Source organism: Neofelis nebulosa, chromosome 8 (assembly GCF_028018385.1).
Source record: "Neofelis nebulosa isolate mNeoNeb1 chromosome 8, mNeoNeb1.pri, whole genome shotgun sequence".
NCBI lineage: Eukaryota > Metazoa > Chordata > Mammalia > Carnivora > Felidae > Neofelis > Neofelis nebulosa.
Genome location: NC_080789.1, coordinates 5476364 through 5502833, shown reverse-complemented (window position 1 = coordinate 5502833; position 26470 = coordinate 5476364). Strand labels below are relative to the sequence as shown.

General features: G+C 58.4%; 1 protein-coding gene and 1 long non-coding RNA gene across 3 annotated transcripts; both read right to left on the bottom strand.

The window, feature by feature from the left end:
• Window positions 1–4: 4 nt before the first annotated feature.
• PNPLA5 (patatin like phospholipase domain containing 5) lies at window positions 5–13012 on the bottom strand. 2 transcript variants are annotated; one of them, XM_058741081.1, is made up of 9 exons: window positions 12499–12692; window positions 12115–12347; window positions 9853–9918; window positions 9336–9545; window positions 7822–7882; window positions 6315–6500; window positions 4157–4289; window positions 1679–1795; window positions 5–1069 (listed from the first exon to the last, which is right to left on the bottom strand). In XM_058741081.1, exons 1-9 carry the CDS (start codon window positions 12674–12676, stop codon window positions 967–969), a joined length of 1287 nt encoding a protein of 428 aa, XP_058597064.1. In that variant the 5' UTR covers window positions 12677–12692; the 3' UTR covers window positions 5–966. The 2 variants fall into 2 exon arrangements, with proteins under 2 accessions (XP_058597064.1, XP_058597063.1); XM_058741080.1 differs by lacking the exon at window positions 12499–12692 and adding an exon at window positions 12732–13012 and having other exon boundaries at window positions 7–1069.
• A 10395-nt stretch (window positions 13013–23407) lies between these two features.
• On the bottom strand, window positions 23408–26464 carry LOC131518726 (uncharacterized). The gene is made up of 3 exons (XR_009265260.1): window positions 26334–26464; window positions 24096–24335; window positions 23408–23869 (listed from the first exon to the last, which is right to left on the bottom strand). It is a non-coding gene; the product is annotated as an uncharacterized LOC131518726 (long non-coding RNA).
• Window positions 26465–26470: the final 6 nt, after the last annotated feature.

The window sequence follows — 26470 nt, the reverse complement described above, 5'->3', positions numbered from 1 at the left end:
ATGAATGGTTTGTGATCTCTTTTCTTCAGATTTATTCCTTTGCTTCCTTTTCCTCTAGCTCATGCCTCCATGTCTCCACTCTCTACCCGAGAGAGAAAGGGGCCCAGGAGTGGGGTGTATGGAGGCACTGCTCCGCCATGAGACTTCGCAAGCAACAAGGGGATAGTGTCACAGTGCTGGCAGCCAGGGGCCCTTGGGCACCCCAACAGGACACACAGAGGTGGGATCCTAAGAAGACTGTAACCCCTCTCTCTCCTCGCACCTTCCTATCTCCTGGTTGTGGGGGCTCCCGCTGTATGGACCCAGTAGGAAATCATCAGAGATCAAGGTTCCTGGAATGAGGCAGGCCATGGGGGTTACCCTGGGGCTAGTGCAGGACAAAGGAGGTCAGAGAAAGGATCCCATCATTCCCATTTGCCTTCCAATCTCCGGTATGAGCATATGGCATTTTCTCCATTTCCTGTAAGGTGCCCTTCAAACAGCTCAGCAACACCCCGAATCCTGCTTCCCAGCCCATGCTGCCCCCAAGCCCCTTGACACGGAAATTCCGGAACCAAGATGGGTGTCTCAGCTCCTGCCTTCCTTTTTCCCTCTGATGGGACAGGGGCAGGGTGACCTGGACACAGTGACCCAGGGACATACCAACGGGCTGGGCCTCTCCCAAAAAAGGAGTCTTTGGGCCCCAGGGAGCTGGCTCCAAGGAGCAGGGGCTCCAGAGGGGCTGGTGGGACTTCCTCTGGTTCCTGGAGGTCACCCCACCCACCCAGTCAGGGACAAGAGTCTGAGAGGAAAGGGAGGCTGTCCCCTCCATCGTCCACTCAGCAGACAATTCCGGTGCTGGCCCTGGGCCGAGGGTTGGGCTCTAAGCTCTGGGAGACGAGTCAGGACTCAAGGACTGGAGGCAGATGTGGGCACAGGATCAGGGCCAGGGGAGGCCAGTCACTGGTCTGGCTCTCTTTGTGCCCCTCAGGCCTGATGGGGAGGTCTGGGCTCCTTGGCCGGGTCCACAGGAGGAGGTGCCCCAGGCTGGAGGGGGCTGGCAGGCCGGAGGGGGCTGGTGACCGGCAGGCTGCGGAGGAAGCAGAAGGCGGTGAATGCAAGCTTTTGGAGCCTGGGGCTGGACGAAGGGCAGGGGGAAGCCATGGGGGGGGGGGGCAGCCCTCGCATCCAGTGAAGTCCCTCTGCCCCCAGATCCTGCCATGAGGAAGGCCCCGAGCCCCTCATTCCGGCCACACTGGGGTTCCTGGCATGGCCCAACAAGTGTCTGTCGGGTGGGATAGGAGGACATCAGGGTCTCCAGCCAGTAGGGAGGCAGGCTGAGAGACAGCAGCCCCAACCCAGACCCCGCACAGGACCTGGAGGGACATCTGGAAGGCTGTCGGAAGGGCTGGCTGGGATCTGGCAGAGCAGGGGAAGCCACTCGGCCTGCGAGCCTGGACCCTGCCTCTGTGAGCAGGTCCGGCAGGCTGACCGGTGTGGCCGGTCAGCTCCTCCAGCCAGGCCCAGCACAGGTCTGACCCACGGCGGTGACCGAACACAGGCGCCAGGGACCGCACGGGAGCACGGGGAGAAGGACGCGGAACGTGTGCCGCCCTGCTTGTCCAGGATCCAGACAAACAGCCTTTCTCCGCCAGGGACGCGGCTCCCCCTCCGGCCCAGGCCCGTCCGCCAACCTCACCTGAACAGCCTGCGGAGCTGGTCCTTCGACCTGGAGCAGATCTGGAGGCCCAAGCTCTGCAGCTCACCCTGTATCCACCACAGGTCGGCCGGCACATCCGGAAGCCATGCCACCAGCCTGGAGGAAAGGGCAGCAAACAGCTGAGCCTGAGCATGCGGCCCAGCAGAGCCCCCCCCCTCCCCGCGGGCCCGGGGCAGAGCCGGGTGCCTCCCTGCACCCGAAGCCCCAGGCCCAAAGGAAGTGAAATCGGGGGTGAGAAGCCCCCGCGGTATCGGCCCTGCCACAGAGCCAGGTAGCGACTCCACGGGAAGCCCAAGCGGGAAAGGGCGGGCTCTGGGGTCAGGCTGGCTCGGGGTTGTGGCCCGGCCCCCCTGCTCATCAGCTGTGTGCCCTGGGCAGGTCAGGGAACCTCTCCGGGCCTCAGTTTCCTCACCCGCCTAAAGACCGTCACCTGGCCTAGAGTCCCTAACGTCCTTCATATCTCTGCCCCACCCTCTCCTCCCCAGACCTGCTGTCCTTCCTCCACAGCCCTCCATCCACTCTCCTCTTAGCACCAGTGACTTTCCTGAAACATACATCTGATCATAGCCCAAACCCTCCCGTGGCTCCCCATGTGCCGGGTCAGCAGAGGGCCAGCTCATCCAATTATGGCTGAGAGCGTGCCTGGCTGGGCACCTTCCCAGACGCACGGGACACTGCAGGGCCTCACTCCCAACGTGTCGCCTTTAGCAGAGCTTCTAAACCAGGGCCTTGAACTGGCGCTCCACAGGGTGTCGTATGAGAAGCAAAACATAAGCTAGACCATCACCTCCCTTGTTCTGGACCTTCTGCCTCTATTATTGCAACCTGCATGCGCATGTAGGTTACAGAGAACGCTAAGGAAGAACTTCCCTGTGGTCTGAACAAGTTTTCCCATCAGTGCTCGTATCTGGACTTTTGTTTTTTGTTTTTGGCTGAAAAGGTTAGACTTTGCTTTGATCCTTTTTGACTTCAGCCCGTGGTTTCAACCTAACAGCTCAGCACGAGGAGAATCTGAGTCAGCAGAAAGCTCTCTCCCGGCTTTGGGCCACTGGCAATTTCAGCATCAGGGCTGATCCAGTGGCCCATTGTCATAGACCTCTTAGAGAATAAAGAATTTTTTTTAAATGCAGTTGTCCCTATGACACTTCCCTACTGAAACCCTTCACTGTGTTCCCACCACTGTTAGGATGAAAACCACAGTCCTCACTTGGCTATAGAGCCCCGCATGTCTAGCCCCTGCCAGCCACTGCCACACCACCTCACCACCAGCCCCGTCTTGTACAGCACCCCACCTTTTGGTTCCAGCCACACTGGCCTCCAAAGAGCCTTACTTCCTCTGCCTTCTGCCCCAGGACCTTTGCATATGTTGTTCCGTCCGTCTGAATGCTTTGCCCTTCCCTCTTTGCCTGGTGGACCCATCCTTCAGATTATGACTCAAAAGTTACTTCCCTCAGGCAGCCTTCCCTGGCCAGATTGCCCCTAGTGTGAGCTGTCTCAGTTCACAGGCAGTGTAGACCTCTTTTAGGAAACACAGCCAGTATAGACCTCTCTAGGTATCTCTGGACAGAGGTGTGATTGCACAGAGGTGTGATGGTTCATGGGCTGTGAGCTCCACAGGGTCAGGGGCTAGATCTGAGTCAGGGCTGCCTCCCTATCCCCAGCCAAGCCCTGGCCAGGCCCTCAGTAACTACTGGTGGAATGAATAAACCAAAAATGCAGAGTGATTCATTAATCAGCAAAGTTAAAATGGTTAGTGAGGGCTTAACCACAACCAGTCTGTCCTGGAAGGACCTTGGTGTTTTTTGTTTTTTTGTTTGTTTGTTTTTTATGTTTATTTTTGAGAGAGAGAGAGAGAGAGAGAGAGAGAGAGAGAATATGAACAGAAAGGGGCAGAGAGAGAGGGAGACACAGAATCCGAAGCAGGCTCCAGGCTCCGAGCTGTCGGGACAGAACCCGACGCGGGGCCTGAACCCACAAGCCGTGAGATCATGACCTGAGCCGAAGTGGGATGCCACCCAGGCACTCCATGGGCTTTGTTTTACACAAAAGGAACTGAGGCCCAGAGAGGTCAAGAGACCTGTCCCAGGCCACACAGCTAATCTGAGCCAGACCCCCCTGGAGTTATTTCCCCAGACATAGCGCATTTTCTCTGAGGGTCTAACAGGTAGAGAAAAGGGCCAAAGGGCCTAGAGACAGGCGAGCGGCCAAGGTGCTGACCCGGGGGTCCCATTTCTGATCGGTCGGTCACAGCTGCTACACCATCTCCCCAGTGGTCCCGTCTCGCAGGGGGAGACCACCGAGACTCTTCTGGGCTGTGTGACCAAGATCGAGCAGCAGGGGAGGCCAGCCCGGCCCCGCCCACCCAGCGCGCCGGCTGCCCCTCCCGCCATGGGCACTGGTCTCCGCCACAATCCGGGACAAGCCAGGCCCCTCCCAGGAGCCCTGGCTGGGCCTCACCTTCTGCTCCGGAAGTAAACATACTCGAAGGGTAGCGTCCAGGGCAGTAGGAAGTAGGTCAGGGCCCGCCCGGGCCCTGACCGACAGAATTGGGCCCAGGGGCTGGTGTCCCTCATACATGCTTTCTTCAGTGCTACGAGAGAAGCCGTGGCGTGACCAGCCAGCCCTCCAGCCAGCCCGCCCTCCACCATCACCCTTAGGGAAGGTGGCCTGAACCCCTGTCCACCTCACACAGTCTGCAAACTGCGCCTGCCCCCCGCCCCCCATCTGCAGAGGGAAAAAAAAAAAAAAACCGGCACGCCTGATCAAGCCCCTCCCAGGAGCCGGCAGGGGGCGCGGCACTCAGGTCGTGCTCTCGCCGCAGTGTCCCTGGTGTTGGCAGGGCGTGCCCCGGTCCCAGATGAGGAGACTGAGGTTCAGAGTGGAGAAGTGACTTGCCCAAAGACCATCCCAGGAAGAGGCAGGGCCAGGGTGGACCCAAGGCCTGCCGGGCTCCCCGAGCTCTTTCCATCTCTGCCACCCCTCTGCAAAGTCTGTCGCGGCCCCCACCCCAGGAAGGGACGAGTGCCCGCACCCGTCAGTGTTATCAACAGCAGCAGCAGCAGCCCTGGGAACAACAAACGCCATTTCCCAGGTCCCTCATCCCTTGAACTGACCAGGGTGGAAAGGACCGGCATCCTGGCCAGGGCAGAGCTAGAGCCAGGGCCCAAATCCCAGCCTTCGGACCGTGGCTCGGCCTCCGTCCTTGACTCTGGCTGTTGCCGTCTAGAGACGGCCACTTGGAGGGGTCACAGACAGCACGGCACAAAGACCCAGCTGCTCGTTTACCTGCCGCGTGTCCCAGGACGGGTCCCTTCCCTTCCCTGAGCGGAGGCTACGTCCTCTGAAAAGGATCTCCCTCCCAGGCAGGCAGGAGAGGATTAGGGAATGTCCGTCAAGGCTTGGCCAGCTCAGTCCCAGGGGCGTGCTGGCTGTGACGCCCCATCCCGGAGGCGGCTCTCTGGCGCCCCCACGTGGCGGCAGGGATGCTGCCTCGGTTCCAGAGCTCCAAGCTTAGACCTCAGGGGCTCAGCACAGATCCAGACCCATTTCCGCACGCCCGTCTGGTCTCCGGCGCAGGAGGAGGCTGCGTCCCCTCGCCCACCCGCATTGTCCTTGCTCTGACCTCAACCACCGTCGTCTCTGCTTCCAGCCTCCCCACCCCCACCCGTAGCCTGTCCCACCCCAGCTAGGTGCAGTGAACACAGGATGTAGAGTTCAGAGAAGTACTCAACTCTGAAAAGGAGGGGGTGCCCTCTGTAAGCACCCCCCACCTCTGCAGTGGCTCCCCATCTCTCTCCTCCTGCAGTTTCAAAGCCACCTGCCTGACCCTCCCAGCCTCTGCTCCCCTGCCCCTCAACCACAATGCTGTGGCCACAGGGGCCTCCAGCTGCCCCCACCAGACCCAGGACATTTGCACATGCTGTACCTTCTGCCTGGCCACTCGTCTGCCCCCTTTTGCCTGGCCACCACGCCTCCTTTCAAGTCTCACTTAGACGCTGTTCAAACCCACATCCCCGCCACCATTACACATGCCTGGACGCTGCTGTTGTGGCAGTTGTGACTTTGGGGCCACTAAGCAGGACAGCAGACTAAATGGTTCACGGCAGAATGGTTCGCTGCTCTGGCAGTTTGTTAGCTGTATGACTTTGGACAAGTCACTTAACCTCTCTGTGCAACGGGGACAATTCAGTGGCATCCTCGTGGTATTGTTGGGAGGGTGAGATGAGTCATCATCATGTGCGGAGAGTCCAGAACCCTCTGTGTGTGACTCTCTTAGGTCCCTCAGGACTTCCCGCGCTTCCCTGGGCAGTGGGCAAAGACCTGGCTTTCTGAGGCACGGATTTGGGTGTGAATCTCCCAACCGCCTCTCTGAGCTTCAGTTTCCTCATCAGTGGAATGGGGTAAGAAAAACACCAGGGCGCACGGTTGTGGAGCGGAGTGAGTGACACAACAGGTAAAAAGGCCTTCGCATCACACTTGGCACTCGGGAGACGCTCAGTAAACGAGTCCTGTCCTCTTCCAGGCCGCGAGGCCCTTCAGGGTGGGGCCCCTGCCCCCAGGCCCCTGTGCGCAGGGCACGGGGTAGGTGAGCCAGGGCATGAAGGAAGGGCAGTACCCGCCTCCAGCTCTGGTGAGAGCCGCTCGAAGTCGGGCACGTCCTTGACCAGCACGTTGGGCACCGACCAGTTGACAGACAGGCCCCCCTTCTGGCCACCGTCATGGTCGGTGTCCTGGGTCCCATTCGCGGGGGCTGGGGGCTCCTTAGACACCAGCATGCAAAGCACTGGTTCCTTGGTAAGTCCTGGGTCAGCAGAGAAGAGGGACACGACAGGTCAGCACATCTGGAGCTCCCTGGCGACAGTGACTCCCCTGGCCCTCCACGCCACCTGCACCTCTCAATCCCCAAACCCAGCTCTGGGGATCTGCTCGCTGCCGAACGGACCCGCGGCTCACCCTGAACGACCTCTTCCTGCTCTCCCCTGGCCCTTCTCTGCTCCGTTTCCCGTGCACTTTCTAGTGGTTAATCAGATCTCAGACCATGACGAACCGGTCCGAGGTTCAAATCCTAATGCCAGCACCTGCTAGCTATGTGGTCTAGGTGCTCAGCGCTTCGGTTTCCCCCTTTGACAAAGGAGAAAATTCCAGTCTGCTTTATGGGGTTGTTCTGAGAATTGAACGAGACAAATACCTAAAGCTCAAGCCCAGATCTGGGCACATTTTAAGTGCTCAGCAGATTCTTCCTGCTGCTGTGTGTTTGGGGCTGTAGTGTGGAGGGTAAAGGACTTGGGTTCTGGAGCCGGACAGCCTGGGCTCAAATCTCAGAACTACCCCTTTGAAGAGCAGTGCTCTTGGGGCGCCTGGGTGGCTCAGTCGGTGAAGCATCTGACTTCGGCTCAGGTCATGATCTCACGGTCCATGAGTTCGAGCCCCGCGTCGGGCTCTGTGCCGACAGCTCAGAGCCTGGAGCCTGCTTCCGATTCTGTGTCTCCCTCTCTCTCTGCCCCTCCCCCGTTCATGCTCTGTCTCTGTCTCAAAAATAAAATAAACATTAAAAAAAAAAAAAAAGAAGAGCAGTGCCCTGTGGGAGGACAATCGAGCTCTCCAACTGGGAAGACCTCTCTGGCCCACCCCTCCGGCATGAACACACACACACACACACACACACACACACACACACACTCCTGCAGCCAAACTGAGCTGTGTTCACTGACGGTGCTGGGCCCTGTTCCTTTGCTCATCCGCCCTCTTCCTTTCTGTCTCCAATTCCGTATTTTTCATAACTAGTCAAAACCCAGCTTATCTGTTGCCGCCGCCTCCGGGAAGCCCTCCTTGCCCACCCCCCAGGCTGGGTCAGGGTCCCCTCTGACACCGTAGGCGTGAGCATCCCTCCATCTCCGTGGGGAGACGTCTCTCTCTTGGTCTGTTCCCCCGCCCCAGACTAAGAACAGTTCAAGAGCAGGGCACATGTGTGATCCTCTCTGGGTCCCCAGCATCCAGCTCAGGCCAGGCACAGAGTAGATGCTGAGGAAGAGAATAAGTGAGCTGAGGTCCCAAAAAACTCAAACACCTGGAAAGCAAGATCCACTTGGGACCCCAGGGAAGCAGGATGCCCGGCCACCTACCGCGTCTCTCCAGGAACCTGAGGGCATCCAGGTAGCCTTGTCTGCAATTGTCAGCTATCATCTGCCAACACACAGGTCAGGGTGGGATGAGGAAGGCCCGGACCCGCCCCTCGAGCTGGCAGTTCGTAGGCCAGAGACCCGTCTTCAACCGGAAGCAATCCCTGCCCAGCCCACGCTCCCAAGAGGCCCCTCAGCAGGGTTCAAGGCCCCCACTGCTGGGCGGGGACTGCTTCCAGTCGAAGATCTGCGATCTGTTCAAGCTGCTTCCCTCCCCATGACCCCGTGTCACCTCCCTCCTCTAAGACTCCCTGGCGGGAAGGGGGGGGCTCCTGCTCCAGACTCTCCTCTCTCTGGTCTCAGTTCCCTCCTCTGGAAAATGGGATAACTTGGCCCAGGTCAGGATGCCTGGGACATCGTCTGGTTCCCTGTTGGTCAACGCATGGTCCTTTGGTGTTTATTTCCAGAACCAGCCTGAGACGGCAGAGGAAACTGGGGGCCCACACCTGCCTGTCTCAATCGGAGCTCCCCTAGTGGGGAAAAGGCACCTATCGGGCCAGAAGGGAGCTCCACCTTCCCACGCTATGGGGCCTTGGAATGGCCACGCCACCTTTCTGAGAGCCTCAGCTTTTCCTTGACTGTAAGACGGGGCTGAGATTTTTTGCCCACCCCACAGGTATAGGGGAGATGAGAGGAAGGGAACATGAACTTGTGTCATAGATTATAAAACACGACCGAACCGAGGTGCCTGGCTGGCTCAGTCGGTAGAGCGTGTGGCTCTTGATCTCGGGGCTGAGTTCGAGCCCCTGGCGTGGCACAGAGCTTACTTAAAGTAAAAAACAAAACAAAATAAAACACGACAGAACCAAAACACGTCTGAAGGAATAGGGGAGGGCCAAGGCACGGTTGGGTATGTTATGGGGATAAACCATTTGCTGTCAAATTCCCCATTTTCCCAAAATACCGGGGGGAAAAAAAGCAGGAAATGTAAGTCTATTGTCCACCTTTGTCTGTGTTTCTGCCTCGCCTCCACAGGGATGGTCAATGTGGCCACAGTCTAGGGTGGTGGCGGTTCAGAGCACGGGTCTGGGCTAGCTGAGGATTTGGAACCTGGCTTTGCTGCTTCTGGGCTGTGTGACTCTGAACAGGTTGCCTAACCTCTCTGAGCCTTGGTGTCCTCCCCTGAGAAAGGAGATAACAGTACCTTCTCACAGAGCCTGACCCAGGGAAGTATCCGCAGAGGCCTGGCTCAACCCCAAGCTCGGGAGAGTTGGCCTTAGCATGCCTTGATATGGGCCCAGTCCCAACTCAAGACTGGCTCGGGCAGGGGCAGGAGAGTATGGGCACCACCTGAGCCCCAAGTTGTGGGTTCAAGGGTTCGGACGTAAGACTCGGGACGTGTATCCTAACTTCCCTGAGGTGGCAGGGAGGGTGTGGGGACACAGTCTGACTCAGAGGACCCTTGATCATGGCCAAGCCTCTTACACCTTCCAGGCGGGTGCCGGGGCCAGACCTACCTCAGGGCTGGGGGCTATGAGGGAGGCAAACCCCAGGAAGAAGTTCTTGGTGGATATCTGGAAACTCGCATTGAAGGTGTTCAGCTCGTGAATGCTGGCCGAGGTGCTCTGGGGGCAGATGTCCACTGTCCCGTGGAAAGGGGACACGGTGATGGTGGAGGGAGAGTCCGCGAAGGGCAGGTTGTTGCTCAGGCCCCCGTCAAAGTATCGCTGCAATTCGGGTGGGCTGTCTGCTCAGGATGCCTGCCCTCTTCCCATACCGCCATGGAGCCACCGGCCAGAAATGGGCTGCGGCCGGTGACCTCCAGCTGCCCCGGAGCCACTGGGTCCACCAGAGCCCAGGATGTTCTGAGCACCGCCCCCCAGGAGCAGGGAATCTGGGGTGGAAGGCTGGCACACAGCAGGTGCTCAAGAAGCACGGGTTCCCTCCCCCCACACGGCTGTCAGCGCTAGGAACACTGGGCCACCCAGAGCACGGGGCGGGGACTCAGTCATTAAGCCCCCCAAGTGCACTTACCTCCCCTCTGAACTCGGGGGGGATCATCCCACAGTAGAAAGGAATGTATAAAGCACAGACCAGAGCCTGGGAAAACAAGTAAGTGGAAACACAATTGTTCACACTCCTGGTGCTCAGAACCTGCTCGGGGCAGAGCAGCCTGCGAAGTACGCCGCATGAGTTTTGTGCTCAGGGAAGGGAAATGAGGCCCAGGAGGGTGTCACGTCCCAGCTGAGTTCTCAAGGTCAAGAAGGTACTTGAAGGCAAGCCTGTCATGACACCCACCCTCGTCTTCCTGCCGACGGGTCCTTGCTCACTCGAAACTGCAGCTGGGACTTCCCTTTCCCCCAAGGACAAACAGAGGCACCAAGTACCCACTTCCCCTTCACCCAGTGGGCGGGAAGTCTCCACCAGCAATCTAGATACGCCTCCCACGGTGTGCTCCCTGAACACCGATTCAGCCAGAGGCATCTCAAATAAGAAACCCTGACTTCCGGTGAAGCCTAAGACTCTTGGTTTCAGCTCAGGTCGTGATCTCATGGCGGTTCGTGAGTTTGAGCCCCGCATCGGACTCCACAATGACAGTGCAAAGCCTGCTTGGGATTCCGTCTCTGCCCCTCGCCCACTCATGTTCTTTGTCTCTCTCTCTCTCTCTCTCTCTCTCTCTCTCAGTTCTCTCTCAATAAATAAATAACGTTAAAAGGGGCGCCTGGGTGGCTCAGTCAGTTAAGCATCTGACTCTTGATTTTGGCTCAGGTCACGATCTCACGGTTCATGAGTTGGAGCCCCAAGTCAGTCCCTGAGCTGACGGCATAGAGCCTGCTTGGAATTTTCTCCCTCTCTCTTAAAATAAATAAATAAACATTTAAAAAAGAAGAAGAAACCCTGACTTCTTTACCCACTTGGGAAACCCTGTCCACTCTTCCCATGCAACAGGAGGAGAGGGTCCTCAGCCACCCAGGGGGTCTGCCCACGTCCGTCCCAAAGACTTGCCCTCCTTCCCGGGTGCCTCCCCCTCTCCATCTCAGATTTTCTGTGCCCTTCCCAGCAGAGGCTCTGACAAATCCTGCAGTGAAAACGATGCTTAACATATTGACATTGGGGGCTCGAGAATTCTGCCTTGTGAGTGGGAGATGGGGTGGGAGGGGGCTGTCCTGAACACCGTGGGATATTTAGCAGCATCCTTGGCCTCTACCCACTAAGTGTCAGTACTTTGTGCCCCCCACAAAAACGCCTCCAACGTTGCCAGATGTCACTGGGGGGTGGGATGGGGAGGCAAAGGAATCACCCCTGGTTGAGAAACACTGATGTAGAGCTTTTACCAAACTCATCAAGCACGGAAACTTGTCTCGAGGTCTCCTTGGAAATATCCCTCCAACCCTCTCTGGGAAATGCAGAAGGCATCCTGTCCCTAACCAGTTGGAAATGCAAGTGGGAGCCTTGTTCGCACAGATAACAGTGACAGCCACTAATGTTTACTGAGTACCTATTATGTGCCAGGTCCTGTGCTATGTGCCATAGAGGCAAAGACATTGGGACACCCTTTAGGGTCCCTAGCCGGCTTCCTCAAGAGCCAGTGGACATCAAGACACAGCAAGGGACTGGCCCCTCTCTTGTACACATGACGAATTCCAATCAGCACAGAGGCACAGACTCAGAAACAGTCCCCATGCTGGGGGCTGGGGGCTGGGGTCAGCAAGGTGAAGCAGGTTCTGTATTAGGGCTCCCAGTCTGGGTGGAAGGCACAGACCCTAACAGGAAGGGAAGGCAGAGCTGCGATGGGGGAGCTGAGGCCCTCCAGGGTAGGGACCTGCCTCCCTACCTGCCTGAGCTCTCCCGGGGACCCAACCCCTACTGAGCCCGCCCGAACACCCCCACGGCCTGTCACTGGCCTCTCTCCCCGACCTGTGGCTCTCTGTCACAACCTCCTGTTTTGTAACAGTACTGGATTGTTTCCTCTTCCATCGTGGGCAGGCACGCCTCTGGAAAAGCAGCCCCTTCAGGGGCCCTGAGCACAGAAGCCTGACTTTGCCCCCTCCCCAGCCATACCCTTCTCTGAGTGCAGCCATGGGGCCTTCCCAAAGCAAGCTGGGAGTACGGGCACTCCGCACTCACCCTGTGTCGCCTCTCTGCACCTCCACTGTCTTGTTTGTAAACAAACCCAAGCCTAAGGTCACCCCACCCCCAAGGGGTGTCTGCCCCTGGAAAGTACCTGAAAGTCCCTGGTAGGAGATGGGGCCCAGTCCCCTGTCTCCAGGGCCCGGGTCCCACCCCTGCTCTCACCTGGATGACTTCCCTGCGGGTCGCGAAGTCGGTGACTATGATGTTGTGGCCATCGGGCCAGCGGGTCAGCGAGATGCCCAGCCGCTGGGAGGCCAGGACATGAATGTCGGTGGGCAGTAAGTCCTGCAGCTGCTGTCTGATGTGCTCGATGGGCGCGAAGGCAGGGTGGAAGATACCCAGGCTGAGGCGCTCCACATGCTTGACCATGCCCAGTAAATGGGAGCAGCAGAAATCTGCAGGTGCAGGGGACAGGAGGAGAGGGTCCTCAGCCACCCAGGGGGTCTGCCCACGTCCGTCCCAAAGACTTGACCTCCTTCCCGGGTGTCTCCCCCTCTCCATCTCAGATTTTCTGTGCCCAGCCCTGCGTTCAAATGCTCCGTCCACCTTCTGATCTCGGGAGCAGGATCCCCAGCTCGGCTCGGTCCTCTGCGAAACAAGAGTAACCACAGCCCCGAGTCCTCAGGGTTCTCATAAGGCTTAGATGGGAGCGTGCTGGATGCAAAGGGCGCAGGCCCCAGCGCCCGGCACGAGGCCCCGAAACGCCCCTCTCGACGCCCTCCATCCCGCGTGGAGCCAGCGTCCCGCCGCGCTCCTCGCCCGCGCCGTCCCCCGCGCACCGACGGTCTGGCCGGAGACGATGCTGATGGCGTTGAGCGCCCCGGACGAGGAGCCGTAGAAGCGGCGGGCGCCCCGGAGGAGGTGCGGGGCGCGCTCCCTGAGGCAGCTGGTCACACCCACGTGGTAGAGCCCCAGGAAGCCGGCGCCCGCGAAGGACAGGTTCCAGCTGCCCTCCTCCTCGTAGCAGTGCATGGCGGTCGGGGCCGCCGGGCTGGGGTCGGGACGGAGACGGGCCAGGGCGCCGCACGGGGACAGTCAGCGATGGAGAGGACGGGTTGCTCCGAAGAAAAGCTCTGGCGGGAGCCGGGGCCCCGCCCTACGTGCACCTGCCCCGCCCCGTGCACCTGCCCCGCCCCGGGCTGGGTCGCCCCCCGCCGCAGCCAATGAGGTTCCAGGGCCGCGATGCCCCGCCCTCAGGGGTGTGGCAGGTTTGACCCCGTGGTACCAGCTCGCTGGGCGGACTCCGGAGACGGCCCACACCGCGGCTGTACGGGGGTGGGGGAGGGGGGTACGGGGGTGGGGGAGGGGGGGGGACGGCCCCAGGTCGCGGGGTGGGGGGGGGGGGGAGGGACGGCCTCAGGTCGTGGGGTGACCCGCCCGGGGGGAGGGGGGGAATGGCACCAGCTTTTCGCCTGATCCCTGGAAGCATTGACGGAAGCATTTCTCCCGCCCCCATTTTACAGATGAGGGAACTGAGGGCGGGGAAGGCAAATAAGAACCGGGATGTGGCAGAGCTGGACCCACCCTGGGTCTTGGGGGTCAAGCCAGACTTAACTCTGCAGCTGTGCTAGTTCAAGGCCCAGGCCCAGGCAGAGCCAGCCCCCGCCGGCTGTGCGGCTTTGCCCAAACTACCCACTGTCTCTGGGCTACAGTTTTTCAGCGTGATATGAGGGGCTTGGGCGCCAGCCTTCTCTGCTCCGATCGCTGCTCCTCTGGCCCAGACTCACCATCGACTGGCCCAGCCCGGGGGTGGGGTGGCAACGGGGGCAGCAGGCACAAGCACTGTGCCGAGCGTTCTTTGTAGTCACCCTCACAGAGTCGTGTGGGTCAGGATCACCGTGTCTACGTCCAGTTGTGACACTGAGCCCTGGAGAAGCTTGGGCACGGGTACGCCCACAAAGTGCTTCCAAGAAAACTTGCCCGCAGCCTGTAAACGGGGCCAGTGAGTGGTTCTGTAAGTCGAGCAGGCAACGAGTGAAATTAAATCCCCCCCCAGCAAATTACGTGATGTGTTCACCGGGGTGTGGCAGACACGGAGGTGGGCGGAAGCATTGCCTGTGGCTGTAGGCCTAGGTGGCTCTCCCTCCCTCCTGCCCCCTCCCGGTGGAATGGATGAGTAGCCACTACGGGACATTCGCGAAAGGTGGCAGAGCCTCAGAAGTGAGGAGCGAAAGAACAACGGGGTTTATTGACTGCCTGGCTTCATTTACGCAAACATTTAAAAAACACTCCCAAAGCATTACCATGTCTTTTTACAATGAAATTCTGACGGCCTGGGAGACGGCTCTGTATATTAGAGGGTGTGCCAGCGGGAAGTGGAAGGCTGGGGAAACAGAGATCGGGGATGGACAATGGGTAAAATAGTACAGCAAACCGGATGGTGTGCACCCAAGGAGCTAAAAAGAAGCTGAGGGGACGCAGCCGGGAAACAGCAGCCAGACTTGCACCGAGGCTCAGGCCCGCCCTGCCCCACTCCCAGACGGAGCAGGGGGCACACCAGTGGGCTAGACCTTCCTGGACTCACCTAACTCTGGGGGCCTCTCTCCTTGGAGGTGGGAGCTGGGAAGTCAGGAGAGGATTCACGGGTGGACAACAGACCCCTGCGAGCGTTTCCCTATTACCTGACCCTGGGCTGAGTGTTTTTCCTAGGCTGTCGCATTTTACCCTCGCCACAGCCCTTTGAGATGGAAAGTCCTGCCAACCCCATTTTGCCGATGAAGAAACGGAGACAGAAACCAGGAACCCAAGAGAGCCCAGCCAGTAAGGTTTGAGCTCCACTCGTGTCCCTGCTGCCTTAACAGGGGGGGGGGGGGAGCAGGAAGTAGGGGGGGGGCCGCCTAAGTTTCAGGCCGCAGGGGTCCCCAGGGACCAGACTGGTGGGCATGAGGTTTCATGACTCAGGGAGTGTGCAGGTGTCTCTGCAGGCATCAGGGAAGAACCGTGCTTCTGGAAGAATCCCAGAAGGCTGAACCTGGAGCATCTTCTTAGGCCGAAAAGCAAGGAAGTATTCCAAAAATGATGAGGACTCGTCCAGAGGATACAGAAGCCAGCTTGAAGGGGGTTTCACTGGCTAAATCCAGCACGATTTGAACATCAAAACAAATGTTAATAAGAGAGTCACGATTCAGCCCGTCATTTCCCTTCTGTACAGGCCTGGCAACGGTTCATGGTGTTCCGTCGCGTCCTTCTCTGGCCCAGCAGCACTGCGTGTATTTCCTGCAGCTTATGTGTGTGGCCTCGTTCTCCTAAGAGCATCGGCCATTCACGTTTGGGACGGGAGCCAGATCATCCCTGTGCCCTCTGGTCTTAGTCCTTATTTCTTTATTTTTTAATATGTATTCATTTTTGAGAGACAGAGAGAGACAGAGCACAAGCAGGGGAGGGGCAGAGAGAGAGAGAAGGAGACACAGAATCCGAAGCAGCTCGAGGCTCTGAGCTGTCAGCACAGAGGCCAGTGCGGGATTCGAACCCACGAACCGCGAGATCATGACCTGAGCCGAAGCCGGACACTTAACCGACTGAGCCACCCAGGCATCCCAGTCCTTATTTTCTTTTAAAGGATGAAATTGTCCCTTGTTGGGAGAATAACATAGTAACTTTTGCTTATCGAAGCTTACTTGTCAAGTATTTTTAAGTTAAAAAGAGAAAAGAAAGGAAGGTGCAGGACTGAGCCCTAGGAAGGCCTGACCGCCCAAGATGGGGTGCGGCGGAGTTATCTGGAAAACTGAGAGACTGTGGTTTAAACACCAGAGGTCAATAAGCGATGTGGCCTGGGGCCATCAGCACAAGGGGGGGAGGAGAAGGAGGGGGCGGGAGCAGCTGGCAGATTCTGGTTCCTACCAGCTGACCGCTCCTGCCCTCCATCCCAGCTGCTGCACCTGGCCCTGGTTCTGATGAGCCAGGATCTCCCGAGATCATTCCACCCCGGGGCCCAAGACCCCGATTGGAGAGCCAGGCTCCTGGCTATTTACACCCTGCAGTGGACTCTGCCTTTGAGGTTTGGGACAAGTCACTTCCTCCCTCTGGGCCTCAGTTCCCCCACTTGTACATTGGGAAAATTGAACTACATCAGACCCCAATGTTTTCAAGAATGAGGATCCTGCTTCACACACACACACACACACACACACACACACACACACGGGCACGCACACAAATGCCCCTGAGTATCATATGACAGGTGCTCAGCGTGGAGCCCGACGTGCGGTTCAATCCCACGAACCGCGGCATCGTGACCTGAGCCGAAATCCAGAGTAGGACGCTCAACCGATGGAGCCACCCAGGCACCCCCACAATGTGGTTTTTTTTAACTAAGGGAAGCGGGGACGAGGGGGAAATACTGGAGATGAGACTGAGGTCGACAATGAGGCACAGCAGAGCCGGTGTCTGAGCTCCGTCCAGGGGAGAGCGGAGGGGGCGTCAGGGAAAAGTTTGTGGGCAAAACCCCAGACGTGGGACCACTGAGCTATTGGGGTTTGGAACTGCCAGTCTCTCTGGGAAGCTCCCCAGGCTGTCGCTGGAGCCCTCATCCCACGGGTGCCATGCTCTCCCCCCCACTGTGTGCACCCCAGAAAAAGCACCTGGGAAGTAGGGGCCTCCAGGAGGGGGCTTCACTGTACACGCAAGTCAGGGAAACCTACCTGCAGGAGGAGTTCAGAAAGGGCTTGAAGGGAGGAAAGATTAGACGAGGTAGAGATGCAAAGAGGGCGTTCTAGAGCAAAGACACAGAGACGGGAAAGCAGAGGGTGCATCCGGGGCTCAGGGAGGGGAGCCAGGGTCTAGAACAGACGGCACGGAGGGGAGGCATGCGAAATGAGGCTGGCAAGGGGGCGGGGGTCGAGCGGGGTGGACAAGGGCACACAGGGGTCTGAGCACCAGTGCCCTCGGGCCTCCCGCACCTGGCTTTCACGGGGCCCTGAGTGATTACCTTCCGTTGCCCAGAGGGGACACTGAGTCACAGACAGGCACACAGCTGGAAGGTAACGGGCAGAATCCACACACACACAGGCTGCTGGCTCAGCCTCAGCCCCGGGGTTTCCCACACACAGGTCTGCCGCTCTGGGATACAGGGCCCCGGGCTCCAAGAAGGAAAGCAGGCAGGAGTCCCAGGCAGCCGAGGATGGGACCCAGCTTCCTGGGTCTCTCATCCGGCTCCCCGCGGACGGGAGGCTGGGCTCAGCAGGCCTGGGCGTTCATTCGCTGCCCTCTGGGAGCTTGTCTGCGCGTCTGTGAACAGGAAACAGCAATGCGAAAAGACGGGTGGGGACAGAACGCTCTAAACAAAGCCGTCAGTAAGGATTAAGTGTGGCTGAAGCAGGTGCACTTCTGTGGCCTGGGGTGCAATGGCCGAGTCGGTGGGCGGCACAGACCTGGGACGGCCCCAGGCGACAGAGAGCCCCCGTCTCTGTGTCCTGCCAGGTGACTGGTCCCGTGCAGCCAGGTGCCCGCCAAGCTCCCGAGGAATAGGCCACAGAATGTTTCCGGCACAGGGACCCGGTCAAAGGGAGGCCCCACGGAAAGGTGTGCCCTCTCCCGGCTCCGTGTTCCCACCCTGATAGAGGAGGCAGCCCTCCCCCACGGGCTCCAGACACCGGCCCTGTCTCTCTCGCACCTGCGCCTCCAGCCTTGCCTCTCGAGCTCCCAGCCTGGAATTCTCCATCACCTGTATCAACACACCTCCCACCTTCCCGCCCCCTCTCATCCCTTCCCAGTGCCAGGCATCACTGGGCCTCCCATGCCTTCCCCGATGCTGCCATCACTCACCAGCCCCTCTCCTGTGGCCTCCTCTGATGCCTCACCTCTCCCTCCTCCCCGGTGCCCTACCTCATCACCTCTCACCCCAACACCTGCAGGCACCTCCAGTGACAACCTCCTGCCCGTCCCCCCACCCCCAACCACTGCATGGTGGCTCCAGTCCCGGGCTCCCAAACCTCCCTCCGAACTCCTCACGCAGGTATAAACCCAACTCCCCCTGTGTTTCCAGATCCCTTCCTGCTGGCCGAAAGCACTCCTCCTCCCTACCCTTGCCCGGGGATGGGGGACGGGGCTGCTGTTGCTCTTGGCCTTGCAGAGCCACAGCTGGCTGGAGTTTGGGGTGCGTCTGCGCTGGGTCCCTGACTCAGCTCGCCCAGACGGGGCAGCACAGGCTGGATGGCACGGGCCAGTGCCGGCCCCTCTCTGGGCCTATCTCCTCGCCAGGTATGGGTTGACAATGCCTACTTAGCACACTGCCAGCAGACAATGGCCCTCCAGTTTATCAGAAGACACATCACACACACACACACAGACACACACACACACACACACACACACACACACCCCACAAAGAACAACTCAAATCATGGAGGGAAGGATCGAAACAGAGGCACTAAAACAAAATGGAAGAAACAACCCAACCCGGCAGACGGACCAACGCTGGCACAGACGAACACACGCTCAAGGTTCTTCAGCTGTTGAGGGGCAGGGGGGACAGATCCACGGGCACTGACGGGGACCGGTCCCCAGAGAAAGGGCCAATTTTCTGCCCTCGCTGCGCCTAAGATTTTTTTTAAAAGGAGGATTTTAGGGAACATAAACGCACGGGGATGTTAAGACAGAATGTCTCTGGAAAGATCCATAAGGGGGGATAACACGGTGCCCCTGGGGAACAGGGACAGACGGATTTATCAGGACAGAGACATGTATTCACTGTGTGCCCCTTTGTTTTAGCACGGTCATGTGTTCACCGTGAGAGAACAGCACCTTTCTCCCCAAACTGCAGATTACATGAGATATTACACACAGATTCATTCAGAGAATGGAGATCAATTTACCCCAAAGTGCTTTATACACTGTAAAGCCCTACGCACTTAGATATGTAGTGATGAAGGCTTTCTGGATTCAAAACCGGGCAGCACACTTATCGGCCGGTGACCTCAAATTTTAACTGACCTGTGCCTCAGTTTCCTCACCCTTCAAATGGGACAAAACACTGCCTACTCCGTAGGACTGACATGTGGATAGGGGAAGGTGTTGGGAGAGCTCCTGGCTACGATAAACACCCGATCGGTGCTTACTGTTTACGTTACTGTCTCAATTATGTGGCCCTCTCACAGACCGTGAGGGTAGGGCCCATGCCTCCCCACCTGTGCCTGGAGGAAACGGGGCTCGGATGTTTGTGGACTGAATGCTTGACCCGCTGCTCAGATGGGTCATTTCCACAGGAAGAGGCAGAAAGACCCATTTCTCTTGGGTACATAAGAGCCACGAATGAAGTCCAGCCTGTCCTCGTGAGCGCTGAGAGTGACAGGCACCAGTGACAGAGGCCAGACCAGCACTGAGGTGGCTGTAGAATTCCTCTTCCCTTGTGCTCGGCCAGGCGTGAAGGGGGAGCCCTGGCTTCTCCGAGTGAGCAGTTCGGTGCCCCGGGCCAGGTGCAAGCCCGTGAGGTTGAGGCTGACCCAGCCCTGGACACGCCCTGGTGAGAGTGGATGATGAGGGCGGGCTGGATGCATTTCCTCCGCGTGGGGTCCGCGTGGAAGCCTGAACACGGGTGTGCCAGCAAGGAACAAAGGGACAGAGGTGGCAGGAGGGTTCCTGGTGTTCCGTGTTCAGTTGCACACAGACAGACAGACGGGAGCCCCTGAAAGAGGCCACGTGGTAGGTAAGAAAAGGAAAGGCCTCCCCAACGGGTTATCCGAGGGGACCTGGCGTCCAGGCCTGAGCACTGGGACACGGGAAGGTGGATTAAAGGAATGAATCACTCGGGGCCCAGGCAGCTTGGTTGTGGGGCTCCTGGGGAGCCGGGGGAGTGTGCTCACTCTCTCGTTATCCAGCAGGACTGATCAGCCATCATAGCCCCATGAGGACAGAAGTGACAATAGTGGGGACACACCCAGCAGAGGTGCCCTGAGGGAACGGCTGTCCGGGCAGTGTGGACCCCGTCACTTGGCTATCCACAGCAGCCAGTACGCTCAACCTAATGAGACCAGCAGGTGTAGGCATCGGGATCAAATCTGTCCCTCCATGGAGTTGTAGGGGCCTCTGGCTTTGAGGGATATAGGCACCCACGGAGAACCGCAGAGATATTTGGGGAAATGGACCTTCCTCTAAGTCAGGCAGACGGAGGCTTGGCATCAGATCCAGATCTCAAAATGTTAAGTGTGATCGGCATTTCGGCATCGGACGTGGCCTCTGCGTGGAGGAAGGGTAAGGAGAGTGACACCGGGGCTAGGACCGGTGCAGTAGGCAGCAGAGAGGAAGATGATGATGGGGCTAGGATTCGGGTGGCCACCGTGGAAGACATTCAGGAGGGTGATGGGGCAGCACCCACAACTGAAGACACACACGGGGGCCGACACAGATGAAACCCCGGTTTCTGATCTGGGTGACTAGGTATACAGCAGGGCCATCAGTTGAGATGGGGACCTCACAGACAGAGCAGGTTTGAGAGCAGGTGATGAATTCAGATTCAGTCATGTCTCTGGGATCTAGAAAACACCTCGGTCAGGGCCTGAATTTACTGCTGAGGCTGAATTTCCACCTCACGATAGCCAGGTCGTGGCAGGCCCCAGGGCACTTCCCCACCCCATTTTCTCTCTGTGGTTTAAAGGGTGTAATGAGCTAGAACCCCACTCCCTAACCTGACAGGCAGCCCCTGTCATCATGAGTCCGTGGCTCACCACGGCCGCCGGGCAATGGTGTGCGAGGTCCGTGATACCGATCTCTCTACCTGGGTCTATGCTCGAAAATTTCTGCAGTAGGAAGTTCCTTCCGGACACGTCTGTGCGTGAGCAAATATCCTGTTACTTTGCTGGCGGATCTCGCTGTAGTCACCGCTCCGGGGTTGGACTCTGTTTTTCTTGGGCTCTTCGTCTGCCCCTCCACCCTGCTCAGAAGCCAAGCTGCCTTGGGAAGCCCGGGTCGGCATCACCCTGTCCCGCACTGACTCACCCACCCTGGTGGCAGGCGACCCAGCTGCATCCAGAATGGGTCCCACCCACAGGGCCATCAGAGGCTGGTTCTGGCCCTCGGGAGGGAACCAGACCACACCAAACGGAGCCCAGGACCACCGCACCCCACAGGTGTGACTGTGCCAGGCCTCGAAGAGCCTCCGCCTGAGACTCGAAGGACCCGGAGACCCTCTAGGGACCCAGCTCATTCCCAAGCCCCCTTACCAACACCCCAGTGGTCATCCAGCCTTGCTTGAACACCTCTGTTGAGAGGGAACTTCCTGTTTGTGAGGGAGCCCTCTTTCCCATAAGAGAAATCTAAGTGTGAGAATCTATCTCCCTGTACTGCCAGTTCCAGCTCAACCCTCTGGGACCCCAGAACAGACTGGCTCCCTCTGCCTGGGGCAGCCTTGAAGAGGCAGATACCCAGGACCTCAGGCAGGTCCTTATACCACTGAGTCTTGTAGACCCTCTGAACCCGCTCTAGGGGGTCAGTGCCACGCTAAGATGCAAAACCCAGAACAGAAACCCCTACTTCGGGGACAGCCACAGCTCTGACTTTCACCTCCTTCATTATGGACGCTCTGCTTCTGTTAATGTGGCCTCAGGTCTCACTAGCCTTCCGGTAAGCCTTATCATACTGACATCTCACAGTGTCCGGCCACTTAAATGCTCAGTTCCTTTTCACGAAGGATCTTTTCACGCCTCTTCCATTTTCTACTTGGGCAGCCTTTTTCCCCCCCTTAAATTCGAGTACAGCACAGTCTAACAGAAATATAACACAAGTCTTATATGATACTTTTAATTTTTTGCCACATTTAAAAAAGCTAAAAAGAAAGAGGTGAGATATTTTCAATAATGTGTTTTATTCCACTCAACATATCCAAAATGTTATCACTTCCACATGTAATAAATATAAAAAAGTATTAATAAGACACTTTAGTCTTTTTTTCTCCAAGACTTCTAAATCTTTTGCTCTTAAAACATCCCAATTTGGATATTACACTTTCAACAGCTAAAGTAAAATGTAATCCTCCCAAAACAATAGGGTCCTTTAATGAGAAAACTTTGCACCTGCTTTGGTTTGTAAATTTAAAATTCAATTACTGGAAATAAAATAAATTCAGTGTCTCTGGTGCATTGATCATGTTTTAAGTGCTCAGGAGCACAAGTGGCTAACAGTGAGCATGTTGGACAGTGCGGGTCTAGAATTCAAGAAAGAAAGAGAAATTGACATGTCCCCGTACGTACCGCCTCCAGGGCCCTGGCGTCTCTGACAGGAGTGAGCAGGTGGCTGCCCCCAGGGAGCCCACCGTCCACTGAGGGAGACACACATCCGTGGGTGATGGCCTGGGGGCGGGCTGGGGCATGTGGTGATGGCCAATGTGAGTTCAGAAGAAGGTAGAGTTCAGGGGCCAGGTGTTCCCTTGGGGACAAGTCCCAGAGGCTTCAGAGAACAAAGCAACATTTGAGCTGGGTGTTGAAGGCTGCGTGAGGATTCACTAGGTGGGGAAGAGAAGACGGGTGCAGAGGGGAAGAGTATGAGCCAAGGCACCGAGGCAGGGAGGAGTCGGGAGGAGTGAGAATCGGGTAAGGTAAGAGAGCAGGCTCTGAGGGTTAGCGGGAGAAGCCTGGGAACCAAGCTGAGTTTCCGTGTATTTTGTGCTTCAGGAATTGGAGTTTGCAAATTGGGGGTGGCTGTCTGAGATCTCCCGGAGATAGTCACCCCGGGACCCGTTTTCCACAGAAGCACATCCACAAGAAAGTCAGCTTTGCCCTCACAGACCACTATCCCCCTTCCCCACCCTGCACGGCTGCAGCCAAGCCTGCTCAGAGCCCCCACCCCTACACCTGCACACACCCCCTCTCTGTCCCTGGGTCCCTCCTGCCAGCCCACACTCGCATTCTCTCTGTCTCTCCAGGGGCAGGTGACTGGGCGGAGTATGCGGGCTCTCTGGGGGCTGGACACACATCACAGTTTGATCTGACTATATGAGTGTTTGCAATCAAGATATTCCCCCACCTGTGCATTCACAATCAGTGCCCTTGACCATGGGTGTATTATAACTCAATAAAAAACCTTAAAATAGAAGCCTCTCCCCCTAGCCCCCAGCTCTAGGCTTTTCCCTCCAAGCCCCGTCCTCTACCCCCTGGACCCCACCTTTTCTTCCTCGGGAGCCCCTACATCCCCCTCCATTTCCTGGGGTAGAGCAACCTCCCGGGGCCCTCTCCCCTACTCAGCACCACCGCGGGCTGCTTAGCACCCCAGCGTGAATCATTTCCGGAGCCTGGACTCACATCCCAGCTGTTCACCAGGTGACCCTGCCTGTTGCTGGACGTCAAGCACCCTGGTTTCCTCCATCGATAAACGGGGACGCAAAAGGACGTAACTCAGTCATCACAGGGATTTAAACGGGTTACGTTTGTAAAGCTCGTAGCAGGCCCCTGGCTCATGCTGTTTACCATTCAGTCTTGCAAAATCCCTCTCACACAGTGCACACAGGTTCTGAGCACCTGTTCCAGCCAGCGTGCGGGGGAGTTTAGGTAAACAGGATCAGTCCCCGCTTGGATGAGGAACCCTCCCATGCAAGCTGGGAGGCGGGTCCAACTAACCAGTGTGACCAGTCCTACAGTAGGTCACAGAGGCCGAGAGGAAGGGCACAGCTGACTGGGGCGGGGATGGCCATCTGCCTCCGCAGGATGCCAGAGGTCCCGTCACCTCCCAGCTCCACGGCTGGGCCGGTGGGCTAGTAAAGTGCCACTACAGTGCTGCGGCACTGACAGCCGCGGGCAGTGGGTGATCTGGAAGATCGCCTCGCTGTTTCTCCAGGGCTAAGATGGGCACGGTCACCATGTCACCAGGGCGAGGACCTTTGTGAGAAGGCGTGCTGAAAAGGGGCTTTGGAAACTATCAAGCGCTGAGCGGATGTGCACCTCCTTCTGCGTCCCTGCTCAGAAGAGCCAGGGCACCTACTCCCGCGGCCGACCTGGAGAGAGAGACGAAGGTGTGGAGATTTGGGGGTGGGGCGCGGGTCTCTACTGACACCCGGGAGGCGGGAAGCCGCTACCCCAACCTCAGCTCCTCGGAGTTTCCCAAGGGCAGGTTTGGGAAAACTTGGCGGCCCCCACCGCAGAGGGGAAAGCAGGGGTCCACCATTTGGACGGGGGGGGGGGGGGGGGGGGGGGGGGTTCCTGGGCAGTGTGGGTCCCAACCTGCAGGAGGCGCTCCGGCGGCGTGCACCCAGGCCACTTAGGACCGCAGGGGCCTTCTTGGAGAGGCCAACGATGGGGTGGAGGAGGGCTGCCCCCAGCACCCTAAGGCCCGGGGTGGAGAGCACTGCTGGGGCCAAACGCGAAGAGCAGCGATGGGGCCCTGGGGCAGCTTGGCGCACGGCCACAGGTGTTGGGCAGCGCGGAAAACGCGGGGTCGCTGGAGCCAGAGTCTGGAGTCACCTAAACAGGGTAAGGAGTGAAGGGCGAGCCCAGCTTCCCCAGGAGGTGGCGTCTGAGTGGGCGGTAAAGGGTGAGTAGGAGTTTGCCCAGCGGACGTGGAGCTGAGGACCGGAACCCCCAGCGCGGGGCGGTGTGCGGTGTGCGGGCCGGGGTCCGGCGCGCCGCGGCCGCACCTGCTCGGGTTGGTGATCCACGAGCCGGAGAGTCCGCGTGCCCAGCCGCCTGAGGTCGGTGACGTCACGAGGGTGGGCGGGGAGCTCCCGCCGCCTTAGAAAGACTCAAACTCACGCTTACGGAGCGGGAGGGATAGGAAAGCGGGGGTTCGATTCCCACCGCTGCCGGTGGACGAGCCCAGGTGCGGCTGGCGCCTGTCCTTCTCGGGCTGCGGCCTCCTGGGCCTCTACCTGGTCGGGGTGACCCGCTGCCCCAGCGAGGGCGCCCCCCCCACCATGTCCACGACGCGCGCACGTTCTTGGGGCTCCCCAGGCCGGACGCTGCACCCTACTCTCTTCCTCGCCGCCGGGGTCTCTCTGGCCCCTGCAGACAAGCCGCTGGCTAACAGATGGGGAAACTGAGCCGCCCGGAGAGGCCAAGTTCACACCGCGACTCCCAGTTCTCCCTCCTGCTCTCATTACCTCCATCCCCAGGCATGGACAGAGCCCAGCTCCCCGGCACCCACGGCTCAAGTCTTCCCTGAAGCCCCGGAGGTGAGCCTCAGGCCCCGGAGGTGAGGGTGCGGTGGGGGGCGGCGGGGGCGGGGGGTGCACACCAGCGCCGGACCAGGCTCCGTGAGGTAGAAGTGGGAGGCAGTAAGGACCAGCCCGGCTTGCGTCAGCAGGGGCGGGTGGGGGACGGGTGGGAGGGTTAGATTTGCACCCCTGCCCCCCCCCCCCCCGGGGGCTGACACCGCGGAAAGCTTACCCAGCATTCACAGTCTGGGTCACAGCACCCCCCACACCTGGACACGTCCGAGTACAAAAATGTCTCCTGACCCCTTTGACCAGGGTCTCCGTGTCTCTCGGCGTCTCCTCCTCTGACCAGTCCAGGTCCACTGGCTGCACGACATGTCAGGGCCGACAGCTCCTCCAACCGATGGCACCCCAGATGCCAGGACCCAGGCCAGCTGGGCCTGCTGAAGCTGCTGCATGTCAGAGGGGTGCCCTGTGATGGGGCGGAGTCCACCAGCAGTGTGGACATGGGAGCAGGCCTTCCCAGAGGAAGGACTCACTTGATCTGGGAGCATCATTCTGGAGGTCGGGGTCCTGGGCATCCAGCTGAGACCCAGACGGGCAAAGGCCCTGCTCTTTATTATCGTGGGGTAGACGATAAACAAATAAATACATTCTTAGATTTTTTTTTTAGTGTTTATTTTTGAGAAAGAGAGAGCGACTTGGGGAGGCTCAGAGAGAGAGGGAGACAGAATCTGAAGCAGGCTCCAGGTGGTCAGCACAGAGCCCCATGTGGGGCTTGAACCCACAGACTGCGAGATCATGACCTGAGCCGAAGTCGGATGCTTAACCCACCGAGCCACCCAGGCGCCCAACAAATAAACACATTTTTTGAAAGTAAGTGAGCCAGGGGCGCCTGGGTGGCTCAGTCGGTTGAGCGTCCACCTTCGGCTCAGGTCATGATCCCGTGCTTCGTGGGTTCGAGCCCTGCGTCGGGCTTTGTGCTGACAACTCTGAGCCTGGAGCCTGCTTCGGATTCTGTGTCTCCCACTCTCTCTCTCTCTCTGCCCCTCCCCCGCTCACACACTGTCTCTCTCTGTCTCAAAAATAAAATAAACATTAAAAAAAATTAAAAAAGAAAGAAAGAAAGTGAGCCAGAGATGGGTCAGATAGTAAGAAGTCCAGTGACAGGTACTGGAGAGGGGCTACTCGATATTGTGTTGTATATTGCATGGGGGGCTCCTTGGAGGCGATGAACTTGAAGCTGAGACCCGAATGGCGTGGGAGATCTGGGGCTGGGACCTCTACCAGGCAGTGGAACAGCACTTACCTGTTTAATCCTCCCGGCAAACCTCTGAAGGCAGCCCTGTCATCATCCCCACGTACGGATTGGGAAATAGAGACTCAGTGAGACCGCTCAAGTCTCCCTCGCTTGGCCTCTGAAGTCCCCACTTCACAGGACAATTG

Bases quoted from the DNA above. Each gene is read 5' to 3' on its own strand.
- PNPLA5 (XM_058741080.1), bottom strand. From the start codon at position 12,924: ATGCACTGCTACGAGGAGGAGGGCAGCTGGAACCTGTCCTTCGCGGGC. The intron at 9,919-12,114 runs GTGAGAGCAGGG...TTGTTTTCCCAG, and splicing joins CCCGCAGGGAAGTCATCCAG to GCTCTGGTCTGTGCTTTATA. The intron at 6,501-7,821 runs GTAGGTGGCCGG...CTGCTGACCCAG, and splicing joins CAGGTTCCTGGAGAGACGCG to GACTTACCAAGGAACCAGTG.